Consider the following 24,579-nt stretch of genomic DNA (forward strand, 5'->3'; position numbering starts at 1 on the left):
TCCCTGCCCCTATCTTGGATATGAGTTTCTGGTCATCAAACATAGGTCTTTAGTTAAGAGTCTATAAACAAAATGTAGAGATGGTCCAGTTTCCTAGCTACACAGGACTAAGTTCAAACAATGCAATAAAATTTTCTTCCAATTCCCATAACAGCATAATAAAGGAGGTATAGATTACTCCTTTTGAGAAAGAAGATTTGCACATTAGTAAGATAAGCAAATAACATAAACATCCTAAAATAAAGGGAAAAATCAATACAATAGTGATTACCAAAATTAACTAAAATCAAATCTCCTTGTATTCTAGTGATTTATTCTTAATATCCATTTAGTGAGCACATTTGAAGTCCCAGATATCTCATGTAGTTATCTAATCCCTGGATATCTTTTCTTAGACAATATATTTTACTCTCAGGTTAGCTCTAAAAGAGATTCTGCTTCTCTGGTTCCAAAACTAGATGTTTCTAGATAATTTTACCAGTAATATTTAAATTTGGTTCTCCAACTTTGACACTTCAGAGAATTTCAGTTCATATACCATTTGCTATTTCTATCCTTACCTAAATCCTGTATTTGATATGAGAATCTTTTAAAAATTTATAAGGGTCCACCTGCAAAATGAGCTCTTCTGCTTTTCAAAATTATCAAGTACCTTAAAAATGGAAAAATAATTTCACTTTCTTTACCATTATCCATACAATTTATGTATAACTTCCTTAATATTTAATTAATAAAACCTTAATCTGATTTTGAGAATTTACTAAAACATACTCAAAGGTTGAATTTCCATGATAAACAAATTGAAGCCAATCATATATATGTAAACTCTTAGAGAAAACAGTCTAATCCTATTGCTTTCTCAAAATTTATGTTCCACTTATTGAGAAAACTTTTACATTGCAACTTTTTCTTATTACCCTGTCTAATCATTTCTCACTCAAAAGGATATCATTCTTATATCATAATTTGAGCACAAATACAGGTTAAAGTTGTAACATGTACATCACTCTATTATAATAACTCAGAGATATTCCAGTATTGACCTATTATTTAATAGATTGTTGTTATCCTTACAAAACTACTTGATTACAGAAATTTGCTATAAATGGAAGAGAAACACATTACAATAATGTCATATAATAGTAGAAAAATTGCCTTGCCTATGTTTGATTTCAGGCATGAGTCATATCTGACAGTCAGTCATGTAATCACTGTGTGTCAAAAGCAAGGCTCAGGATGAACCAGCTAGGAATTTTCCTTTTCATTGAGGAAATTGTACAATGAGGAAATAGAGTCAGGAGGCCCCTACCTAGGCTGTGCCCATATTGTCCCTAAAACTTTCCTTGGCACTGCAGAACATCCATTTTCTACTTTTGGCTTCATAATAATTCAGGTAGAACAAGCCCCAGCTGCGCCTGGCCCCCAAACAAAGGTCAAAACAACAATAAATTAGAGTCCCAAGTATTTTTATCTCAAGTAGCAAAATTTCACTAATTACATCTTACCTGATGTTTCCCTAACAACAGTTCACATTTCATTAATCCTTTATTTATAAATTAAAACTATCCACATTCTGGATAGTTCAGACAGACAGCAAATACCTGATAGTTAATATGTTGAAACTACATTTTTAAACCACTACATACATCTTTATATTAGCCAAAAATTTCAAATGAAAATTTGCTATTAAATTTATTATTATTTGCTTTATAAGAAAATATACCTCATTACATTTTCAAATATTTTATCACATCTTTTAAAAGCCTAATTCATGTATCAAAAATCCAGATTAAAATCCTTATCCAGATTAAAAACTTACTTTACCTAACAGCATTTCTATTACAATAGTCTTTCAAATTTCAAAGAGGAGAATTTAGAAATACAGTAACACCACAAACAATAAACCTCAAATGACTTTCCAAATTATCACATATAAAAAACATTGATCTTATTACCTCTGGCATTTTAAAACTACTTTAGAGTTATTGGGCTTGGAACAATTACATTCAATTAAAGAAATAATGTAGTACTTAGCATATGCTAGCCACTCTGTTAAATACTTTGAAATGATTGTTTTTATCACACACCAACCCTGGGAGGTGGGTACCATTATTATTTTTCTCTTTATAGATCAGGAAATTGGGGCAAAGATAAGCTAATTTTCCTAAGATTACAATCAATAAATTTCTCTACTGGAATAAAGGTGGGCTCAACAAGGGCAAAAGTTGGGTGTCCTTTCCACCTATTGTACTGAAGACACTGACTGGACTTGGGGGTGAGGAGGTGACAAAGGGCAATGACTTCAGAACAGAATATTAATTACCATTAATGGTGGTTTCTGGTAGAAGGGCAAAACAGATGCTGGTTCTGGGACCTGACACCCTGACAGCTACAGTTTGGGGGCCAGGTGCTGCTGGGACAGAGTGGACAGTATGTACTGCATTTCGGTATGCCCCCAGGCTTGCCTAGAGGGAAAAATGAGAAAAATATCCAGGGGCACAGGAGTATTTGGGCCACTGCCAACGAGGGGCCTCCATTGTAGCTGTTGACCTCCCCTCCATCAGGTGAACCCTGGTCAATTAATGAATCCTGGGAGATTAGAGGAGCAGAATGTAATTCAAGTTTCTCTATATTTTTGCAGTATTTTTTCCAACAATGTATTTGAGAATCTGATTTGGGATAAGAGAGGTTAAAAGGGAGAAGGTCTCTGACCTGTAGGAGTTTCTGTTTTCATGGTTTGAATATCAAGAAAAGATTAACAAAAGGTTGCTACAAGGTGCAAATTGTTTACCTATTTTATTTTCTTTCTTCATTCTGGATTTAATTTCAAACTAGCTGGCTTCCTTCCTTTCCCTAAAACAATGAGGCCATTTATTTTGTCATTTACTTTTAAAACATTCAGAATTTCATTTTTATTTTTCCTTAAAACAATTCTACAGAATGGAACCCCAAAATTTACTAAGATATTTCAGAAGAAAGTGAGTTCCTGGAACTACCCACAAAGTCTCAGGAATTCTCTCTTGCAATCTTAAAATGATTAATCATCAAACTCCTTAATATGCTAAAATATTTTTAATAGTTCCACAAACTTTGGTTATCTAACTTTATTTCTATAATTCCAACATAACCAAAGCTGAAATGACAGGAAAATAAGTGACTTACAAGATTTTTCTTTTCCTCTTTTTTAATAACCTAATCTCACTCGGGAAGCCTAATGTGGGAATTAGTCCTATTTATTGGGACAATTGCTTCAACCATAAAAGTTCATTAATTTTTCCCAATGTTCTAAACCCTCTGGCTACCGCCCTTAGAAGTTTTTATGGATGGTTACATTTTATTTCTTCCAAAGTAATAGCATATAGTTCACATCACAAACATCATATATCTTATATTTTAAAAAGACACAATACAGACAAAAAGACAAGGCAGATACAGACAGATACAAAGAATTCTAACAAAATACAGTTACAATTCTAATGTTTAACTGGTTTGGTTGAGGCACATAAATTACCCAGGTATCCAGTTAAAAAGCATGAAGTTTCCATTTTACAGAGGTGTAGAGAAGCCAAATACAGGCTTCAAATACAGAGGTGTACAGTTAAGAAAAGATACCCTTACCACTGGATCATGGGAGGAGTCCTGGAATTTTCCTCACAAAGATTGTTAAACTCAACCAAGTAGAGAGCAGGGATGAGGGCAGAGGATTTACTAGATTGGGGGGATGGGATGGAAAATAAATAAATCTCTAAGAAATAAATCTTTGATGGCATCGAGTTCATTCCCACTGATATCAGAGTCCAATAACCAAATTCCATTCTAGTCCCACTTTTGACACCAATTAAAATCAAATCAACCTCCAATCTGTGGGTGATCAAAGTCAAAAAGAGCAAGCTAGAGACAAGATAGGACACATAAAAAAAACTTAATTTTAAAGTGAGGGAAACATTTCAAGCAAGGATACATGCCTTCTCTGGTAAGAGGAACTCAAGACAATGTGGGGAGATCTCAGTATTTATACCTATAACTACCCAATGAGCTGTAGCCCTGACAATGGGGGTAACAGCAGCAATGTGAAAAGTTTGATTTATAGCAAGGCTTTATGATCAAAAACAATTCTGGGATTTTTCTGTAACTCAGATCATCTAGAAGGTGAGTGCAAGGGATTGATATGCCAAATTCAAGGCACAGTATGCTTTCTAGACCTTACCTCTTGAAAACAGGATATTTCCTAACATCTTGACAATTCCAAGGTTGTGAACCTGGACAAATGAAAAATAGTGATACCTCAACAGAGAAATAGTGAAGTTTGGAGGAAGATTTGTGTTACAGGAAAATAATGTGAGCTCTATTTTGGACACATTGAATTTGAGATGTATTAATATATGCATTAATATATTCATGTTGTATGAATGCCTGAATGAAGGAATGGATGAAAGAATAGATAGGTGGATTGATGATGAGATGTCCACATGTCTATCAAGCAGTTGATAATGCAAGACTGTAGTTCAAGAGAGAGACAAGGAATGGATAAAAAGATTATTTGATCACATAATAGCTAGCATTTATATAACCCTTTAAAGTTTGCAAAATGTTTTTTTAAAAATCATCTCATTTGGTACTGACAACAATAATAGATAGGTGCTATTATTATCCCCACCTTACAGATGAGAAAACTGAGACTGAGAAAGATTAATGATTTTCCCAGGTGATATAATTAACAAGTATAAGAAGCATTATAAATTTTAGATCTTCAGTCTTCCTCATCTCAAATTTAGTTTTCTATCCATTATACCATCTAACTGGTTTTTATTTTTGTTTTGAAAGATAAAGTTTAACTTTATTGAATTTGTTTTCACTTTCATATTTACTTTCTTATGATTCTATTGAATCTTCTATTTGTTTTCTGTTTTTAATTTATTAAAGCTTTTTACTTTCAAAACATATGCATGGATAATTTTTTGCCTTTATGCTTAATAACTGAACCCAGTAGGAGAGAATATTGAGAAAGCAGAAGACCTACCTACATGAAACTCAAACTTCAAGGGTAGGATGTAGCTGATGAAAAAAAAAAACCAAGAAGTAAAATTTGATGGAAATTTTTTAAATTAAATTTTAAAATTAAAAAAGAGTGTCCAGGAAGTTCAAAAAATGTTGAAAACTGCAGAAAAGTCAAATAGAAAGAGTCTTGAGCAAGAATCTGAGATTTAAAAGTTAAGAAAGTATTAGTAAGTAATTTCACTTGAGTGGTGCAAGAGATTGAGGAATGGGTAACTAGTGAGGAAATAGGACTGCAGCTGAATTCTTTTTAGGAGTCTGACTTTGGAAAAAAGTAAATTCTGGAGGGCTGTTAATTTGTTTAAAGATGGCAGAACTTGGGCAGATTTCTAGGGATAACTGAGCATTGAGGGCAATGAAAAGCAAGATGGTACAACTTTCCCATCTCCTGGACCATCCTTTCAGGGTATATGAAAGAATGAGTAGGTAGTTCTGGGCTAGTATTCAGTGCCCCAGGTATCTTTATTCATCCCTTATCCAATCTTTTTCAGGAGCTGTCCTTCCATTAGCTATGTGACTATCTAGCCATTGTTATCAGCCAACCTCACATCTTTCCATCTGAGCTACACAAAGATATGACCAAAAAACTGTCAAATGACTGACTGAAATCCCCAATATGGCACTCTCCTAACCCACTAGCCTATTGACCTCCCCCCCTCCACCCACAAAAGGAAGAGAAATCAGTTTAGTCCTATTTGTTTCTGTTCATGCTGGTTCCTGTTGTTGATTGTTTCTCTAAGGACTCACAAATCATCTAACAATGGTCTAGAATTTTGTCAAGGATCAACTTCAAAATTTTTCTCTGTTTGGGGGAATTTTTTATGGCCTTTTCTGTTATATGATATAAGACTTTCCTACCTCTGGTCTTCTGTCATCTCTCCTCTTTTTCACGATTTCTCAAAGATTTCCAACAATGGTTTGACTATATACAAGTTCTTTCAGTCCTCTGGAATGTAATTCATAGGTGTGAATAGATTTGAATTCATTTACATTAGCTAGAAGCTCTCTTATTCTCCCTTCATCTGTTCCAGATTTCAGTTCCCTCTTAGCTATAGTCATTCCATGCTTTTCAGTTTGAAAATCCTACTCCTTTAAGGATGGAAACAGGATTTGAATAGTTCTGTTTTCTTTCCAATTGTAATATTATACCAGTTGACTCAAGTAGTGAATTTATCCTTTCTTTATTAATCTTGATCCAAATATATTCTGGTTCATGACTATATGATCACAGGTAAATCATCTCTAGCCACCTCAGTTTATTCATCTGTAAAATGGAGAGAATAATACTTTGTACTTTCTAGATTCCCATTATTGTCATGAGCAACACATGAGATGAAGAAACACTTTGTAAGGTGCTATAAAAATTCAAGCCACTCTTACTTTATGTCCTGATACTGTCATCCTCCAAAAACCATCGATTTTTATAAATTTATCTGAGCATTTTTCTTCTTTCTCAAGCTTCAATTAAAGGTTCTCATGATTGGTTCAACAAGCTTCCTGCCAAACACATCCTTTCCAGGCCTCATGAGGCGAACTCCTTCTCTTATTAGAAGTCCATCAATCTAGTGTCTTAAGCCACAGTCCAAAACAAAAATTCACCAGTGCCATCTGTACAGCCAGCTGTGCACTTCCCATATCTTTCTCTTCAAGAGGTACAATCTTTAACTAGCAATAAAAGATGGAAAAAATTTACTTGTGCTCCCAGGTCCTTCTCCTTATCCAGGATCTCAAAATTACCAGAGATCTATTCTACCTGAATTAACATTCTTGGTAAGTTTTCACAAATTCTTCATCACTAAGAAAACTGTGTCTCCTCCCAGTTATCCATGCAGGTCTGCATATGGTCCTTATCAGTGTCTCTATTCAAGGAACAGGTTCATCCTTCTGAGACCAAAAATAACTTTCTTTCTATATGTTAGTACCCAAAAAATCTGCTCATTTTTCCATAGAACCTGGATCTTCTATTTCTTCAGAAATCTAAGCTTACCCTTTGTCAGAATCAATTACAGAGCTTCCACAGCTCTGAGCTTTTTTTTTTTTTATGACATTTCTTTGACTCATCAGTCTCCATATTGGATTTGGTTTTCCCAGAACATATTCTACTCGCCTTGGCTTCCTTCTTGGATTATTTCCTCGATCTTATCTAGAAACTCTTCATTCTCTCTAAGTTGGAGTGTACAAAAGCATTCCTCAAGCCTGCCTCCTCCTAAAACAGGAAGATCAGCTTACATGTAGAGCCCTCAGAATGAGGTTGTGCCTTAGGCAGGAAAACAAAATATAAACCTTCCAAGTCACTATGTTTCTATACTCCCTAGATCTCAAGTGGGAATGCAGACTTCTGTTCCCTATCACCAATCCCTTAAAAAACAAACAGACAAAAAAATCCTATCATGAAAAATGCTATCAAATCTCCTAGTCCTGTGGGAAAATTTAGGTTCAAATCTCACTTCTGAGACATTACTGGCTATATGGAACTATGGGATACAGAGAAGGTGCCTACCTGTGTTACTAGAGAAAGTTTTCTATACTTGCAAAATCCCAGATCTAGTCCCTAGACCTATGGGGAATGCAATTTTTTTTAACCTAGTCACTAAAATTCATTTTTTTTAGCTTTTTGTTTTACAAAATACATGTAAAGATAGTTTTCAACATTCACTCCTGCAAAATCTTGTGTCCCAAATTTTTCTCCCTCTCTCCCTCCCTCTTCCCTGCCCTAGACAGCAAGTAATCTAATATGATTAAAAATGTGCAATTCTTCTAACCATATTTCCACATTTATCATGCTGCACAAGAAAAATCAGATCTCTTCAACAATGAGATGATTCAAAACAGTTCCAATTGTTCAGTGATGAAGAAAGCTATCTACACCCAGAGAGGACTGTAGAAACTGAGTATGATTCACAATCTAGCATTTTTACTCTTTGTTGTTGTTTGCTTGCATTTTATTTTGCTTCTCTTTTTCTCTTGTGTGCCACAATAATTATATAAATATGTATGTACATATTGGATTTAACATGTATCTCTACCTTGTTTAACATATATTAGACTATTTGCCATCTAGGGAGGGTATGGGGGAAGCAGGGGGAAATTGGAACACAGGGTTTTGCAAAGGCTTATGTTGAAGAATTGTCCACACATGTTCTGAAAAATAAAAAACTTTAATAAAAAAAAATCAGGTTAGGGAACAGCTAAGGAGGGGTAGAGTCCCAGTCCTGAGTTCAAATCTGGCCTCAGTCACTTAACCCTTCCTAGCAATGTGACTCTGGGCAAGTTGCTTCAGCAAGAAAAAAAAATCAGCTCAAAAGAGGAAAAAATGAGAAGAAAAAAACAGCAACAAGAAAAGTGAAAATACTATATTATGAATCACATTAAGTCCCCATATTCCTCCCTCTACTTTCAGATGGCTCTCCCCTCATTATTGAAAAGAACCTAGTCCATCACAGTTGATCATCACATAATCTTGTTGTTGCTGTTTACAATGTTCTTTTGGTACTATTCACTTCACTTAGCATTTGTTCATGTAAATCTCTCTAGGTCTTTCTGAAATCAGCCTGTTCATCATTTCTTCCCGAGCAATATTATTCCATTATATTCATATACAATAATTTATTCAGTCGTTCTCCCCCGATGGGCATCCACTCAATTTCCAATTCCTTGCCATTACAGTCCTTGCCAAGACTGTTGCAAACATTTTTGCACATGTGGGTCCTTCTCCCTCTTTTATGATTGCTTTAGGATGCAGATCCAGAAGTGATACTGCTGGATCAAAGCCCTTTAGGTGTAATTCCAAATTGCTCTCCAGAATGATTGAATCATTTCACTACACCACCAAATAATGCATTAGTGTTCCAGTTTTCCCACATCCCCTTCAACATTTAGCATTACCTTTTCCGCCACAATTGCTTTTCATAGTTCTAGTCATTTTCGATCATGTCTGACTCTTCATTATCTCATTTGGTGTTTTCTTGGCAAAGAGTGATTTTCCAGATTCAAACGCAGAAAGATGAATCTTCCTGACTTGAAGCTGGGCATCCTATCCACTGCACCACCTAGCTGCCCCATTTTGCTATTAAGCATCTCAGTTGTCAGCAATCAACACTGGGTTGTTCAGTTGAGTGTCAGGCAGTCTCCTTAAGCAATCACCAAACACACAAAGAACTCTTGACCAAAAACTTTCAATCGCTCCTTCCCCTCCCTGTGATTTTTCAATGGTGTTCTTTATTCAAAAACCCACCTTCATCACTCACTGCTTTCCTGAATCTGAAACTTCATCATAGGCCCAGACTATTTGCCTCCCATTCCCTTCACTCTGAGCCATGAATGCCATCTTTCTTCTTTCATTTAAATAGCTCTCAAAAACCCCGTGCTTAAAAATCTACAAAAAAGGTTACTCAGAGAAAAATCAATTTCTTCCATTTAAATGAAACTCTCATGACTGGTCTCCTTGACCTCCCTCCAATCATGCACTTACCTCCCCCATCCTAAAGGAGTAGTCTTTTAAAATGCATTTAACCTGGGTATTTTTACATCAATATTTTCATTATTCCTTCTGCCAGTGTAGATTAGGAGTCCTTAATACATGGTCTGTGTGAGTTAGTGACAGAAAATTCGTCACTCAGTAGTCTCTCCTAAATTAGCAAACTGGTTCTTGGGTGTGTATAGTCCATCACTGGACCTGCATCCTTGAACTATGAATAATGTAAACCCCTCTAAAGTTTATTCAGTTGTTATGCAACATTCTCCTTCATCTGTCAATAGCTCCTGATGTTTATATCTATCTTCAATGGCAAGCTAAAGAACACTAGGCTGGCTTGGGTTCGATTCTTGGCCATTTCTTTGTTTATAAAATGAACATTTTGGATTATATAACCCCAGAGATCCCTTCCAAGTCTAAAATAGAGGAAATTACAATCCTAGGTGATAGGAAGTTGATTTTCTGTAGTTCTCTTTATGTAACACCCAGTGTGCCATCTTGTACAATCAAATCTTGAAATTATTTTTGATGATGATGATGATAGGGGCAAATGGCATAGGGACCTAAGGGAACCTCTAAATTATTTTCAGTCACTACATCTCTGAGTCTAAGTTTCTTCATTCATAAATTGAAGCTAATCAAATTCTATAATGAAAATTAATGGAAATTCATTAAGGATTTCCAGCTTTGTAGATATACCTGCCAGGGAGTAATGGAAATTCAGAGAGTTTAAAATCCTTCTTTATGACCCTTAGAGTCTTCTGAGTTGGTTCTAATTTCCAATCAATTCAACAAACACTTATTAAATACCTACTTTGTGCAAGATGATGTTTTAAATGTTAGGAATATAAAGACTTTTAAAAAATCATTTATTGAAGCAATATGGTATGTAAAAAGAACACTAAATGAAGAGACCACGGTTTCAGCCCCAGCTTTCTCCCTAACTCCATGACCTTAAACAAGTAAGCTCCTTTCTCTGGGCTTAAGTTTACTCAGAAAATGAGGAGGCTACCGTGTTTCCCCGATAATAAGACACTGTCTTATTAAATTTTTTGGACAGAAAAACACCAGAGGGCTTATTTTCAGGGGATGGCTTATTTTAATGAACATTGACAGCAATTTTAATAAACAGGTAAATGTGAACAAAAAAAAGTACCTTTATTCAATAATGATCATGTCATCTTCTTCAATAACATCGTCATAAGTGTCCATACCCTGAATTCTGTCCTGGATGTCTTGCGCCTCTATTTCCTTCAGAAGAAGTGGACCCAATCTGTCATGTCCAGCAATATAGCTCTCTTTAAATGACCATGTCTTGTCCAGGTAACCTGCTCGTAGTGCCTTGGCGACACAGCTGTCAGTAACTTTATCCCATGACTTCTTCACCCAAGTCACGACTTCTTGCAGACAAGGCTTCACAAAATTTCCACGCTGATTTCTTTCCATTCTATTTTCAGTGTAGTCATTGACTTCCATGCACAAATGGTCCTTGAATGGCTTGTTTATTGCAATATCAAGGGTCTGGAGATAGGCAGTCATTCCTGCAGGAATCATTACTTGATCTGTTCTTCTCTCTGCAAGGAAGTTCTTCATTTCTTTAGCGCGATGAGTGCTGGCTGAGTTCTTCTTTTATCCTCCATGATGCCCCCTGAGTTCTTTTTTTATCCTCCATCATGCTCCTTTTATCCTCCATCATGCCCCCTCACTCCTGCTTACATACCGGGTTTTTATGTTGTCCTGCCTCAGCTCTCTTCCGCGGCACTGCTCTCAATGGTGCCAGCAAGCAAATCACTGGGGAAGAACAGGATGATGCGCTCACTGCTGCAGCTCTGATTGGATGCAGCTCGGAGCGTGGCGTGCGTTTCACTGGGGGGGACGGTGCATACAGAGGGTACCATAATGTAGTATGTAGCACAGGGGATCACCTTCACTACAATAGCAATCTCAATAGGGCTTATTTTCGGGGGAGGGCTTATTTTAGAGGAATCTTACACAGTAAGGGGAGGGCTTATTTTCGGGATAGGTCTTATTATCGGGGAAACACAGTATATTGGTTGATTCTTTAGATCCCTTCTCACCCTAACATTCTAGGCTTCTCTTTATCTTAAAAAAAAGTGTTTGTTTTTTTAAGGATCATTTTAGTAGAATTAGATTCCCCAGTACCTAGTACTGTGCCTTGCAGAGTTGGAGCTTAAATCAATGTTTGTTGATTCAGATTGGATTGTGGACCTTGAGAATTAATTAATCATCTTCTTTCTCCCTTCTCTCTCAGGCACAGTTTTGTGTTTCAAAGACTTATCTATGGGAAAATAACATTCACAAGTAAGATCCAGATACTTCTGGGCTACAGATGAACCTCATCTGTGTCCATTAGTAGGAAGCCGCAGACCACTATTGCTCCTCCTTTAGGAGAGAGTTCCCAGACCAGTGGGAATACTAGGAATGAGAATTTGGCATTGTCCAGCAATAAGGCAGGCAGGGTAAGGTAAGGAGTAGGTATCTAAAAATCAGCTCATCCATGGGAAAGCTAATGTAGATGGAAGAGTAAGAGAAGCCACCAAAAAGTGATTTCTTTCTCCATTTCTTCATTTATCAGATCTGTCAAGAAGCCGATGAGATGAAATATTCCCCAAGCTGAACAAACAGCATAAAGTTTAAAACCTAGTTTTCTTTTATCTTATTTTTTATTATATTTTAAGTTCTGTATGGTTTCCCTCCCTCTTCATGCAAGTCTTTCCATGTTTTTCTAATTGTGAAATACTTTCATTATTTTGCTCTTAGCAAAGGAAAAGTCAGCCACAATGTCTCCAGTGCATTATTATTGATAGATCAGAGTAAAACATAATATCTCTCCATGAACAGGTTTTTCTTTGAACTTAATAAAACACCTTGGAACATAAAGACAGGACAGACAGGTGTTAGACAATAGGATAAGTCTGTTACCAGGTTATTTGCATAATTTTAGATAGAGATGCATTGAGGTATGAAGTATATGAAGTACAAAGTAAATGTGTTGAATAATAAAAACAAAGTATTTTGGAGAAACAACTTATGTTCACTCCCCAGTTATGAAATTATTCAATATTTTATGAAATATTTTTGTTTTTGCATGAAAAGACTATAGAGGAAGGCCTTGTGTCCAGTTTTTTTTTAAAAAAAGTTATTGTTTGCAGATAATATAATTCTCTTTTTTTTTTAATTTATGGAATAAAACAAACATTTCAATAATATAGCACAACAACAAAAAAAAAATGATTTCACATAAATTTCCAAATCTACCATAAACAACTTGCTATTCCTTTCAAACATACAACAAAATTATCATGTAATTCTTAAGAAGTGCTTTGGACACAAAAACCTAATTATCCTCATTCTACAGATGAAGGAACTGAGACTTCCAAGAGCTCAGTGGACCCACAGACAATAAGCTGTAGAGCTAGAATGAAAATTCTAGTCTTTTGACTTCATAATCCGTGTCCTCTTTACTAAGAAATTTTTCATTTCTCTTTGAATATAGCATCCAAATTAATTCACTTGTTCCCCTCAAGATTATGAAATACTACCAACAAGACAGGAAGAAACATTAAACAAGGAGATTTAACCTCAATTCTTTTTCAATTGCAGGGGAAAGGGGTCAATGAAAATAAGCTTTATTATGGCAGAATGAGTGAGCTAGTGGGTCTGGATGTCTGTATAATGCTTGTTTCCTTCACTGAAATCTTGAGACTGATTTTTGCCTTTCTTTTTATCACCCAATCCTTAGCATAGTTCCTGGTACCCAATAGATGCTTAATAATTGCTCATTGATTTGACATGAATGAAAAGATTTTGATTTTTTTTCCTTTATTGTGAATTGAACTCGTAAAATTCCATTGCTGTTATCTTGGAAAATATTCCTTAACAGATTGCACAGATATCTGAAACCAATTTTGACTCATTCTGGCCCACCACTCACAACTACTTTACCAGAATGGTGTAATCCAATTTCCAAATTGCTGACCAGTCCAAAAGCATATGGGGTGAGTAAATAGTCACATATGACAAACTTTGTGAATATCTGATGAGACCAAGATCAACATGGGAGGTGGTATTTCATTGGTTAGGCAAGAGGAAGGGGCACTGTTTTTAAGTGGATTGTATGGAGCAGTATTTCTAGCCTCTTTTAAGTTATGAGGATTGACTGAATTTTAATTTTTTGTAATAATACCAACATAATTTTACCAGCTTTTTAGGCATAAAATAACTTGGACAGTACCTGAACAAAAAATTATGCCTCTATAAATTGCCACATTTGGAAATTTTTAGTTCAAGGGAGTGGATGAATTTGCCAAGAACCAATTAGTACAATTAGAAGTAAATCATATGGCCAGGGAATTTAACCTCAGTCATTTCATCTGACTTTTCCAGAATCCATGGCAGAGGAATTTCCAACCTTACATCTGGGAAAACTCACAATTTTCTCATACTATCTTGGTTAAGTTAAATTCATTCCATTTTCCACTATAGTATTTCCCAATCTTTTTAAGAGTTTCAAACACACTGAATTTTGGCTTTATAGCCACCAAGTCATTCCTGTATGACATATATCTGTTTTTTGACATTTTCACTGGTTATTTTTTCTTTTTTTATTGAAGTTTTTTTTATTTTTCAAAAGATATGCAAGGATAATTTTTCAACACTGACCCTTGAAAAACCTTGTGTTCCAATTTTCCCCCTTTCCTCCCCACTTCCTCCCCTAGATGACATGTAATCCAATAGACATCTATATCTTTTAAAATTAAAGCAAATAGACATTTGTTTGTGTACACAGATAGATATCTATGTAGATAGATAAATTTTGTGATAGCCTGAGGTGGGAAATCCATGTCAAGATTCCATCCCACCCCCACTTTCAGCTTTTTAGTCCATTGTAAAGAGTCCCTTTCCCGTTGGGGAATACTTTAAGATCTTACTGTTCGCTCAGTTGACAGAAATGTCCAATGGACTCAATTTTAACCACTTTCCAAATAGCTTTACACATATGTTATACTAATGACATTACTGAAGATAAGGTCCTTGCGAACAGGGACACTTTTATTATTGTTTTTTACTTCTAGCATTTACCACAAATCTGAACCCAGAGCCAATTAATAAATAATAAATAAATTTAATAATAAGCCAATTATAAGTATCCCATAGGTAGTCTGATATTCCCATAAGATGATGCTACATTTCCTAGCATGGTCCATTTTTTGGGGGGAAGAGTAAATTGAGTTTTAAACATCCATTTTAATAGGGAATCTAAAGCCATATGTTCTTACCCAGGAAGACAGAAATGGTAATGATTACTCATGAAAGAGAAATGGGGATCTTTCCCAAAGGAGGAAAATTTGCTGAACTCAAAGCAAACATTCTAGTCTTATAGGGATGAAACACTCCCCTTGAGTTTCCCTGAGAAAAGAGGAGTTAGGTAAAGGGGTCAGTCGGGATATGTTTTCCCTTCACTGTGAGCCTTTTACTTTTCAATCCTCTAGGACCATCTGAAGGAGGATGATACAGACTGCATTGTGACTCATGATGAACTGGCCATGAACTTCCAAGAGCAAACCCCTTTGCCATCCAGCCCCTCTGCAGAGTTGAATTTGGACCCCAAAGCCTCTCTGAAGACTCCAAGCAAAGAAAACATCTACGAGGGGGACCTTGGATTAGGTGGCTATGGACTCAAGCTTGAACACACTCCTGGGCAATCCCAGCCAAATTCACTGGCATGAATCTTGTGCCCATGATTACCAGTAATGCTGGTGGAGGATCACGGAGGAATACGAGCCCAGCTGATTAGACAGAGCTGGGAAGATGCTGGGAAATGTATTAAAAGCATAAATTGAAGAGAATCGAAATCTTGTCACATGAATCCCTCTGGTGCCTGAAGAAATGAGAATTTATGATCACCCCTCCATATTATACAACTGAATTTAATTTTTGACAGCAGCAATTTTTATTAATGAATTGGGGGTAGGGGAGGGTCAATAATCTAACATCTCCAAGGGTGACATGATACATCCACGCCTGCCAATGTGTCCTCTCAATCCGATTCTCCCCAAGCTCTTGACTCATAAAGGGGATTTGAGACTTCTAATTAGAGAAAGAAAGCTGGAGGGGAGGAGGAGGAAGTAGGTGAAGAAGGGGAAGAGGAGGAGAAGGAGAAGGAGGACTGCGGTTGGGTATGTTTTGTTTTGTTTTTTAAAGGAATATACACATTTGCACATATTGCAATACTCAATACTCAGTCCAGGCCTGAGCTGAGTGTTTAGTAAGACTTTGCAGTTTATCTCCTTTTGCCCAGGCTGCCCCCAACCCTTCAATCTGGGCCCCATGCCTGGAATTTCCTCACCAACCCCTAACTTCCTTCAAAGTACCCTAGAGGACCACCTTCTAAGTAAAGCATTTCCTGAGCATCCATCCCATCCCCCCCAAAAAAATTGTTAGTATTCTCTCACTCCTCCAATTAGCTGGAGTTTCTGTGTGCATGTGATATTCCCCTTTCCCCCAGGAGACCATAAGCCCTTGAACTAGGGACTTTTCCTTTTTTTTAATCTTTGAATTCCCCAGCATCTGCACGCAGAGGTGCTTAATTAATGCTTGCTCATAAATTGTAACCCACTAATAGAAGCCAAATTGTATTTTGGAGAAGCAGGCCCAGTCTCTCCAGAGGCTATCAGTTCAACTTGATTTGACAACCCCACTGGATTCCTTTGGCCAGATTAGGAATTTTTTCTTTGTATTATTCTGGTCCTGTTCAATGAGCTGCCAGCTAAGTGCAGGCTCTTACTAAAGCCCTCTCTAAGACTTCCAAGGAAAAGATGGATCTCTTCCCCCTCCCCAGCCCTGTGTTTGCCTGATGAATGAGCTTCCCTGCCAGTGTTTACATTTTAATCCGTTCTTGGCTCCAAAGGGGATGTTTTCTGTATTTTCTCTAATGAGATTCAGGAAAGCACAGGTTGCCATCCCCATGGTAGGAGGATATGCCCAGGCCCCTGTCCAGCCACCTGTCCATTCAATCCTAATATGAATCTATGATTAAAAACAGCAGACGTGTGAGGAAGGGGGAGATAGACTTTAGTGCCTTTCCAAAAGCAAGAAGTCAAAAAGGCTCAGGGAGAAGAGGGAAAAGAGAGAGAAAATTTCAGCTTCTGCTTACAAGGGACAGTTCACAGCACATTGTTGGGATGTGAGAATCAGGTGGCTATTTGATTCAATCACCTGATCTGAGCCTTTGGAAGCATGAAGGTACCTCCAGCCTGGCTGCTCTTAAAATGAAAATATTCACGTGAGACTTCGAGATGCAAGCTTTGGCTTTAGATGATCTGATTATAACGAGTCTTCAAGGAATTAGCTCAGTGTTTTTTTTGAAGGCTAGTAAAGGAAGAAGTTCTCATGTCCAAGAAATCTGGAAATAATATGGGCGTTGTTGACCAAATGTTCAGTCTTATGCATTAGCTGGAAAGATGGCAGATGCTCCAAAGTGAGCATCACTTACTTTGTTGTTTCAATGGTGGTATACAGAGGCTCAAAGGACGCAGAGAAGGAAAAAAGTGGAAACCTGCTTTGGGGCATTCCAGAAAATGCAAAAAAAAAAAAAATGGTGGAGCATGGGGTTTTCTGGTTTGACTTGATCTAATAAAATATTACTTTAAAAACGAGACAAGTGTTAGCATTTTTTTTCAAGACTGAGAAAAACTCATTAGCAGTACCTAATATCCTGATCTAAAGAGGAAATCAGCATCATTGAAATATCAGATAGATCGTAGGCACATGGATTTTTTGGATTAGGGCAAGGGAGAGTGAGAGAGAAAAAGATAGAATAAAAAACAATCTAGGTGAGTGAGAGACTTTCTAGGAAGGGGGGAGGGGGACATTGGGGTTTTTGGTAGGGGCAAAAAAAAAAAATGTCTTGTATGGAAACTCCCCCTACTGATACTGACTGGGAAGTCAATTTGCCTATAACATCATCTCTAAAAAGTGTCAGAAGTGCTAAAAAAATTAAATGACTTGCCTATAGGTAGGTATTGCAATTATATGTGCGTGTGGGTATGAAGCAAATTTTGAATCCTGATTTTTTCTGTTTGCAAAGCAGATCTTCTATCCTCTATACTAGACTTCTCACGTACTTCTGAGCTTAGAGAACTCCGAAGAAGGAAACTACTGACAGAGCCCAATAGAAGAACATCATTCCTCTCGGAGTCTAGAACACCACAAGGAAACTGAAAAATCTGATAGATAGAAAATTGAGAGGGAAGAAAAAACTTTAACAAAGACAAAAAGGCAAAAATCTTGTATTTATTTTTCTTCTATGTTAATTGAAAGGAAAAGATTAAAACCCGGGATTCCTTTTCTTACCTCTAGAGTGAAAGAGGCAAAAACAAGGGAAAGAAAAGAGTAATAACAACAACAAAAAACTGTCATTTCAATACAGGGGAAAAACAGAAAATTCTGGAAGGAACAGGATGAATTTGAAAATGACTAAGAACACAATTCAAAAGTGATCCCAAGGATGGAGAAATAGGTAGTTATAACATGCTTTTCTTGCTTTTAAAAAATGTTATACGTATATTTTAACTGGATTACTTGCCATCTAGGGGAGGGGGTGGAAGGAAGGAGGGGAAAATTTGGAGCACAAGGTTTTGCAAGGGTCAGTGTTGAAAAATTAAAATTTTAAAAGAAAAAAATTTTTAAATAATAAAAATAAAAAATATGTTAAACAGATGCAAAATCTGAAACTGGACTTGAACCAAGTCTTTGTAGTTCTGAGGTCACTTCTTTATGCCCTACTCTCCTTGAGGCTATTCTTCTTTTGAAGATGAACCTTGGAGAGATGAAAAGACTTGCCCATAGACACACAGCAAGTGACTAGATTGAGGGTTCTGACTCCCTCCTAGTCCAACACCTTTCCCACTAGACCATATGATGTAAGCTAAAACTATTCATGAATGATCTTTGTTACCACTTTTCCTCATTCTCCACTAGCTGATACCTCCCTCTGTTTTTTTAAATATGCCTTTCTAACTAATTTCTCTCATTTTCCCCTTGACTAGAAGGAAGAAATAGCATGCATCATATAGTTGAGTTAGTATGCAATGTAGCCTACTGGTTACTCTGGAATTTTTGAAAATTTCATCCTTCTGGCAAAATTTTTCCCATCAGTACCATTTCCCAGATCTTGGGTAACTCCAGTCACATCATCCTGGGCCTCATTTTATTCATCTATATAATGAGAAATTTGGACAAATGATCCTGAAGGTGATTCCAGCTGGAGAATATCTTTATCACTAAAGACCTAAACAGGAACTAGCATCCCCAAAGTAAAGAACAATTAGCAATTCATAAGATGGAATTCTGTTTATCCTTCTGTTACAGAAGGGTAATTATTTGTTAAATTAAGTGATAGCCTGTGTTTTGATTGCTAGTGTCAGTGTGTGAAAGATATTTATTGAGCCAAGCTGAACTTCACAACTGTGAAAGTCAAACATATTTTTTTATTTAACTCTTGACACTAATGACTAATGAGGGCAGAAAAGATTAAATCATACAAACAAGTGATTAGACTTGATAAACAGCTCCAACTACAACTCTCAGTAGCAAACTGGCTAACCATTCTTTCCCAAGGCAAGAAGTCTCAAAAGTTCGAAAGAATGAATCATAGAACATCAGAGCCCAAAGGAATGCAATTAGTCTAACTTCCTTATTTTCAGGTAAGGAAATTCTAACCCAGAGAGGTAATGTGATTTTTCCAAAGATAATCACAGGATCATAACATCTTGAAGTCCAATAGGAATATTAGAGATTGTCACTCTTTTATAGGTATATGTACATTTTGCAGGTAAGGAAACTGAGGACAAGGGAGCTGAAGTGACTTACTGAGGACCCATAAAACTAGTTATTACAGAGATAGAATTGGAACCTAGTGCTTCTTCCAAAGAGAGAGGAGAGAAAAAAAATCTACTCTAAGTACTTAAGTCTATGATAGAAGGCTATGATATAAGTACAAAATGCTACTGAAATCTGCACAGTGCCTCCTAAGTTCATTGAGTTAATCAGTTTTTAAGAAGAAACCTGGTAAGATCTTCCTGAATCATTTGTTAACTCTTTGATAAGTTATGGATTCACCTGACTCCGGGTTCACCCTTTTTCCCATTAAAAAAAAAAATCTATCAACAAGCATTTAAATAAGTGAGTAGAATGTTTTGAAAACCTTGAAGTCTATATAAACATTAGCTATTATTATTAAGTGTCAGGAATAATAACACTAGATTCTGGGAGGAGAAACACAAAAGTGAAAAGATAGCTGCCTCCTAGGAGCTTACATTCTACTTAATTAAGGATAATTAATTGTTTGCTTCATTTATCTGAAAAATCATATATCTGATCAAGGAGACAATTTTGACTGGAGTCAGAAGATCCAAGGTTCAAATTCTATCTTCTGATGTTTGCTGTGTGACCTTATATAAGTCATTTAGCTTCACTGAGCCTTCTGATGTAGCAACATCTGTTTGACCTTACATAAATCATTTAACCTCATTGAGCCTCAGTTTTCTGTTCTGCTAAATGTAAAGATTGAACTAGATTGCCTCAGTGATTCTCTCCATCTCTAGACCAATGAAATTTTATAATTCATGGACTTGGCACATGAGAATAGCAAGAAAAGTCAGATGAAGAGATTATAGGTGAGTTGGACAGAGAAAAAAAAACTGGTTGGACATACATAGATTCTATTTTCTCCTAAGATTATGATGACAAGATTTACACATGCTGTATTCACTTTTTTTTTCTTCTCTTTTTTTTTCCTTTCATGGTTTTTCCCATTTGTTCTGATTTTTCTCTCCCAACATGATTCATAAACAAATGTGGGGGGGAGGGGGTTTAATGAATGTACACATATAACCAGAAAAATAAAAATTTTAATTAAAAAAAAGAAAGATTATGATGTTATATAACTCTTTGACCCTCCAGGTCACCTACCATCTAGGATTGTTGGGAGATCAAATGAAATAATAGTTGTAAAGTTTGTAGCATATAACAAGTGCCTAATATTTATTTCTTCCTTCTTTCCTCTGAGGTCTCTTCTAATGCTAAATCTATAATTTTATGATGCTATGATGAGGTCAAATTCCAGTTTTATTATATGATAATAATAATGAATAGTGATAACAATATAATAAAATGATTAAATTGCCCCCAAACTATGTCTCAGACTTTTTTTTTCAAATCCACACTAGTGAGTTGCTTCCCTCTTCCCTTTTTCTACCTCTCATCATTGTTCCAATGACATCAATATATGAATTGGAAATCAGTGAGATATAGAATTATCAATCAAGATGATTAGCCTTGATCTGTCTGCTGGAAGATAGCTATGCCCCATGAACATCATACAGCTTCTTGGAATCATAAACCCCACTGCTCCACAGTTTTACTTGTAAGATTTTCTAGGATCTATCTAAGATATACTGCAACATATCTAACATATATAAGACTGCTTGCCATCTAGGGGAGGGGGTGAAGGGAGGGAGGGGAAAAATCAGAACAGAAACAAGTGCAAGGGATAATGTTGTAAAAAAAAAATTACCCTGGCATGGATTCTGTCAATATAAAGTTATTATAAAATAAAATATAAAAAAAAGATTTTCTAGGATCTATTCATGATGAAGAAATAATCACTAAAAGGCAATTCAAAATGAATAAAATTAACTTCCACATTAAAAATAATAATGATGATGATAGTGATAACAATAACAACTAGCATTTATATGGCATTTTGGTTTGCAAAAAGCTATACACATATGTGCTGACTGTGTGATTTGGGCAAGTCACTTCTGCCTCTCTTATCTATAAAATGAGGGTATTGAACTAAATAAGACTTTCACAGTCCCCAATATCTCTAAGTCCCATGATTCCCATTGTTGCTGTTGTTTAGTCGAATCCAACTCTTCATGACCCCTGTGGATTTTATCGCCCAGAGTTTTCTTGGCAAAGATACTGGTTTGCCATTTCCTTCTCATTTTATAGATGGAGAAACTGAGGCAAACAGAGGTGAGGGAGGTTTGTTTGGTTTTTTAAGTGACTTACCCAGAGTCACACAGCTACTAAGTGTCTTCAAGCTAGATTTGAACTCAAGTTTTCCCGACTCCAAGCCCAGAACTCTGAGTCAACTATCTGCCTCTGATTCCCATACAGGTATTCCATTTTAAATCAACCTTCCCTATTCTGTTCCTGACTTTGGTGGGGTGAAGGAAAATGGCCTGTGAAGAAAAGGTCAAACAATTGAAGAAGGCTTTCCAAGCCTTCTGTTAAAGTTTGGTTCTCAGATCTGCATTCATGTGAACATTATATTCAGAGCCCAAAATAATCATTGAATCAATTAATAAGCATTTATTAAAAATTTAACAAATGCTAACACACTATGCTGGATACTGGGGATACCAAAAAAAAAAAAAGTAAACAGTCCCTTTTCTATCAGAGGAAACAATAATTACACATACAGGTAAATAGAAAATATAGATAAAGTCAATAGTAAATTAAAGAGTTGATATCTGGGCACATCAGTAGCTGAGGAAATCAGGAAAAACTTCATGGAGGAAGAGGCAAGTGAGCTGAACTTTGAAGACAAAGACAATACCCAGTTGAACCCTCTGCCTAATGGCTCAGCAGCTAGTATAGTCAGTGTCACCCTTCAATATTTCTTTGAAGGCTGAACAGCCTGGATTTCCTTGGATTGAGAGTTGTTGCTATTAGCTGACTAGTCCCAAAGCATGCATTCTCTCTCTCTCTCTCTCTCTCTCTCTCTCTCTCTCTCTCTCTCTCTCTCTCTCTCTCTCTCTCCTTTTCCCTTCATATGTGTGTGTGGGGTGTGTGTGGGTGTATTCTCTATCTATTACACATTTTGTTTTTATTTATTTATTTTTGATGAGGCAATTTGGGAGTTAAGTGATTTGCCCAGGTCGCACAGCTAGGACATGCTAAGTGTCTGAGAGCAGATTTGAACTCAGGTCCTCCTGACTACAGAACTGGTATGTATTTGTTTTTAAAACATCTGTAACTCCACGTGAAACATAGGTAACTTGAGTTTTATTTGACAACATGAAGATGCTAGGTGTAAAAAATGATGCAACTTTAGGCTGCTCAGAGCAATGAGAGAAAACTCCTATAGACAAATGATTGTCAAATTAAAAATACCATTCAGAAATATAGACAATTCTGCTCAAGCAGTACCCCTTGCAAAAATAAACAGTGGAAATCCCCATTTATCCAGAATTCCAAAAAATAAAGGAAATTCTCATTTATCTGGTCAAATGGATCAGAAAAGCTTACTTTTAAGAAGAGGGACAAAGCAACATAAGAACAAACTGGGTATCAAGCATCCTGTCAACTTCTCACAGTTCTGACTCACTTAAATCCAATTCATATGAAAGTCAAGACATCACCCTCAAAGTGTCATTGGCCCTCTTCATAATGTCATTGGTCATCTTCAATAATAAAGGACCAAGAACAACAACATCCAAAAAAACCAAGTCCCATGGTATTTATTGCCACATATTTTCCCACACTTCCTGGATCTACAGTGCTATACAATGGGAATTCATGCTCACTAAGAGATATAAATCTGAAGTACTTTATGATCCAATGAAGAAAGATTAAATTATCTATCATCATCATCATCATCACTTCTTTTATGTTAAATAGTGTAGAAGTACACGCCGCTACCCAAATAGCATGAAAGGCTTTCATTCCCTCACAAATACCATGTATTGAAAAAACCTTAGAAGGTTAAAACTAGAAGGGATTTGGGGGATCATGTCACCCAATCCCCTCATTTTACAGATGAGGAAATTTAGATCCAGTCAGATGCAGTGATTTGTCCAAAATCATATAGGTAATCAATCTGTGGCCAGGAAGTGATTCAAACTGGAATCCTGCGATTTCAAGTTCCCTAACTCAAGACTCATGAGCCTATGAAGAGCAGGTGTTCAGACTGGTATCATTGGTTAACATAATGACTGTGGATGATAGATGCATTTACAAACAGACAAAGATGGAGTGGGGAGGGGCTAACAAGATTGAAAGCAACAACAAACAGAGAGGGGCACAAACGATTCCCATTCTGGCTAAAGACAACTTTTCTCTCCACAAGGTCAGTATTTTCATCAATGAAAGAAGTGACAGTAATGTTAACATGGACAATAGAGAATGATCCACTGGAAGGGATACAGGATAACATCATATGATGAATAATGAACTTTGCCAGTAATTCCCCTAAAGTCTCGATACATTGAATTAGTCATTTTGCTTGTAAAAAACATCTTTTAAAAGTTTTTATATAGTTTGTTTTTATATCAGAGTTACTTCTGAAGTTATTCTTTTCTTTCCTGTACCTTGCATCCTAACTTTCCTTGTAAGAAAGGGGGGAAGAAAAAAAAACTGAAGCAAATAGATACAGTGACTATATTGCATATTCAACATTCTACTCCCATAGTCCCCACCTCTTCAATAGCAGGAGAGGGGTGCAATCTACACAGTAATCTGGATATTATCATGATGATGATAATGATGATGGAGGTGGTGGTGGTGATGATGGTGATGATGATGATGACAAGCATGATTACTATAATTTCTCATATTCTGTAACACTTTATTAGATTTTTTAGTTTATATTGTCTTCATAATTGTACATATTTTTCCTCATAATTCTTACTTCATTTCTGCATCAATTTATACTTGTCTTCCTTTATACTTCTTGTATTCATCATTTCTTATGGCAAAATTATATTTCATTTCATTCACATACTACAAGTTGGTTAGTTATTCTCCAGTAAAGAAGAACCCACTTTATTTTCAGCTGTAATTGGGAGAGTAGCTCCAAGATCTGCATAAGTATCTTGGTAAGTTAGCTCCTAGAGATTCAAAGTGTTCTGCTGTTATCTTAAATGGAATTTATCTTCTTATCTCTTCCTCCTGGATTTTGTTAATAATAAGCAAAAAAATAATGATTTCCATGGATTTATTTTGTATCTTACTACCTT

At 36.2% G+C, this 24,579-nt stretch overlaps 1 protein-coding gene across 1 annotated transcript in view; it reads left to right on the forward strand.

Moving 5' to 3' along the window:
- SLC9A9 (solute carrier family 9 member A9) overlaps positions 1 to 17,213 on the forward strand; it is a 719,994-nt gene extending 702,781 nt beyond the window's left edge. The window contains exons 15-16 of the mRNA XM_051983329.1: positions 13,443 to 13,548; positions 15,043 to 17,213. Coding sequence (XP_051839289.1) covers positions 13,443 to 13,548; positions 15,043 to 15,279 — 343 coding nt within the window. The 3' untranslated portion in view covers positions 15,280 to 17,213. The remainder of the gene's footprint in view (positions 1 to 13,442; positions 13,549 to 15,042) is intronic.
- The last annotated feature ends 7,366 nt before the right edge of the window (positions 17,214 to 24,579 follow it).

The sequence above is a fragment of the Antechinus flavipes genome, chromosome 3 (genome assembly GCF_016432865.1).
Source record: "Antechinus flavipes isolate AdamAnt ecotype Samford, QLD, Australia chromosome 3, AdamAnt_v2, whole genome shotgun sequence".
In the NCBI taxonomy this organism is placed as follows: domain Eukaryota; kingdom Metazoa; phylum Chordata; class Mammalia; order Dasyuromorphia; family Dasyuridae; genus Antechinus; species Antechinus flavipes.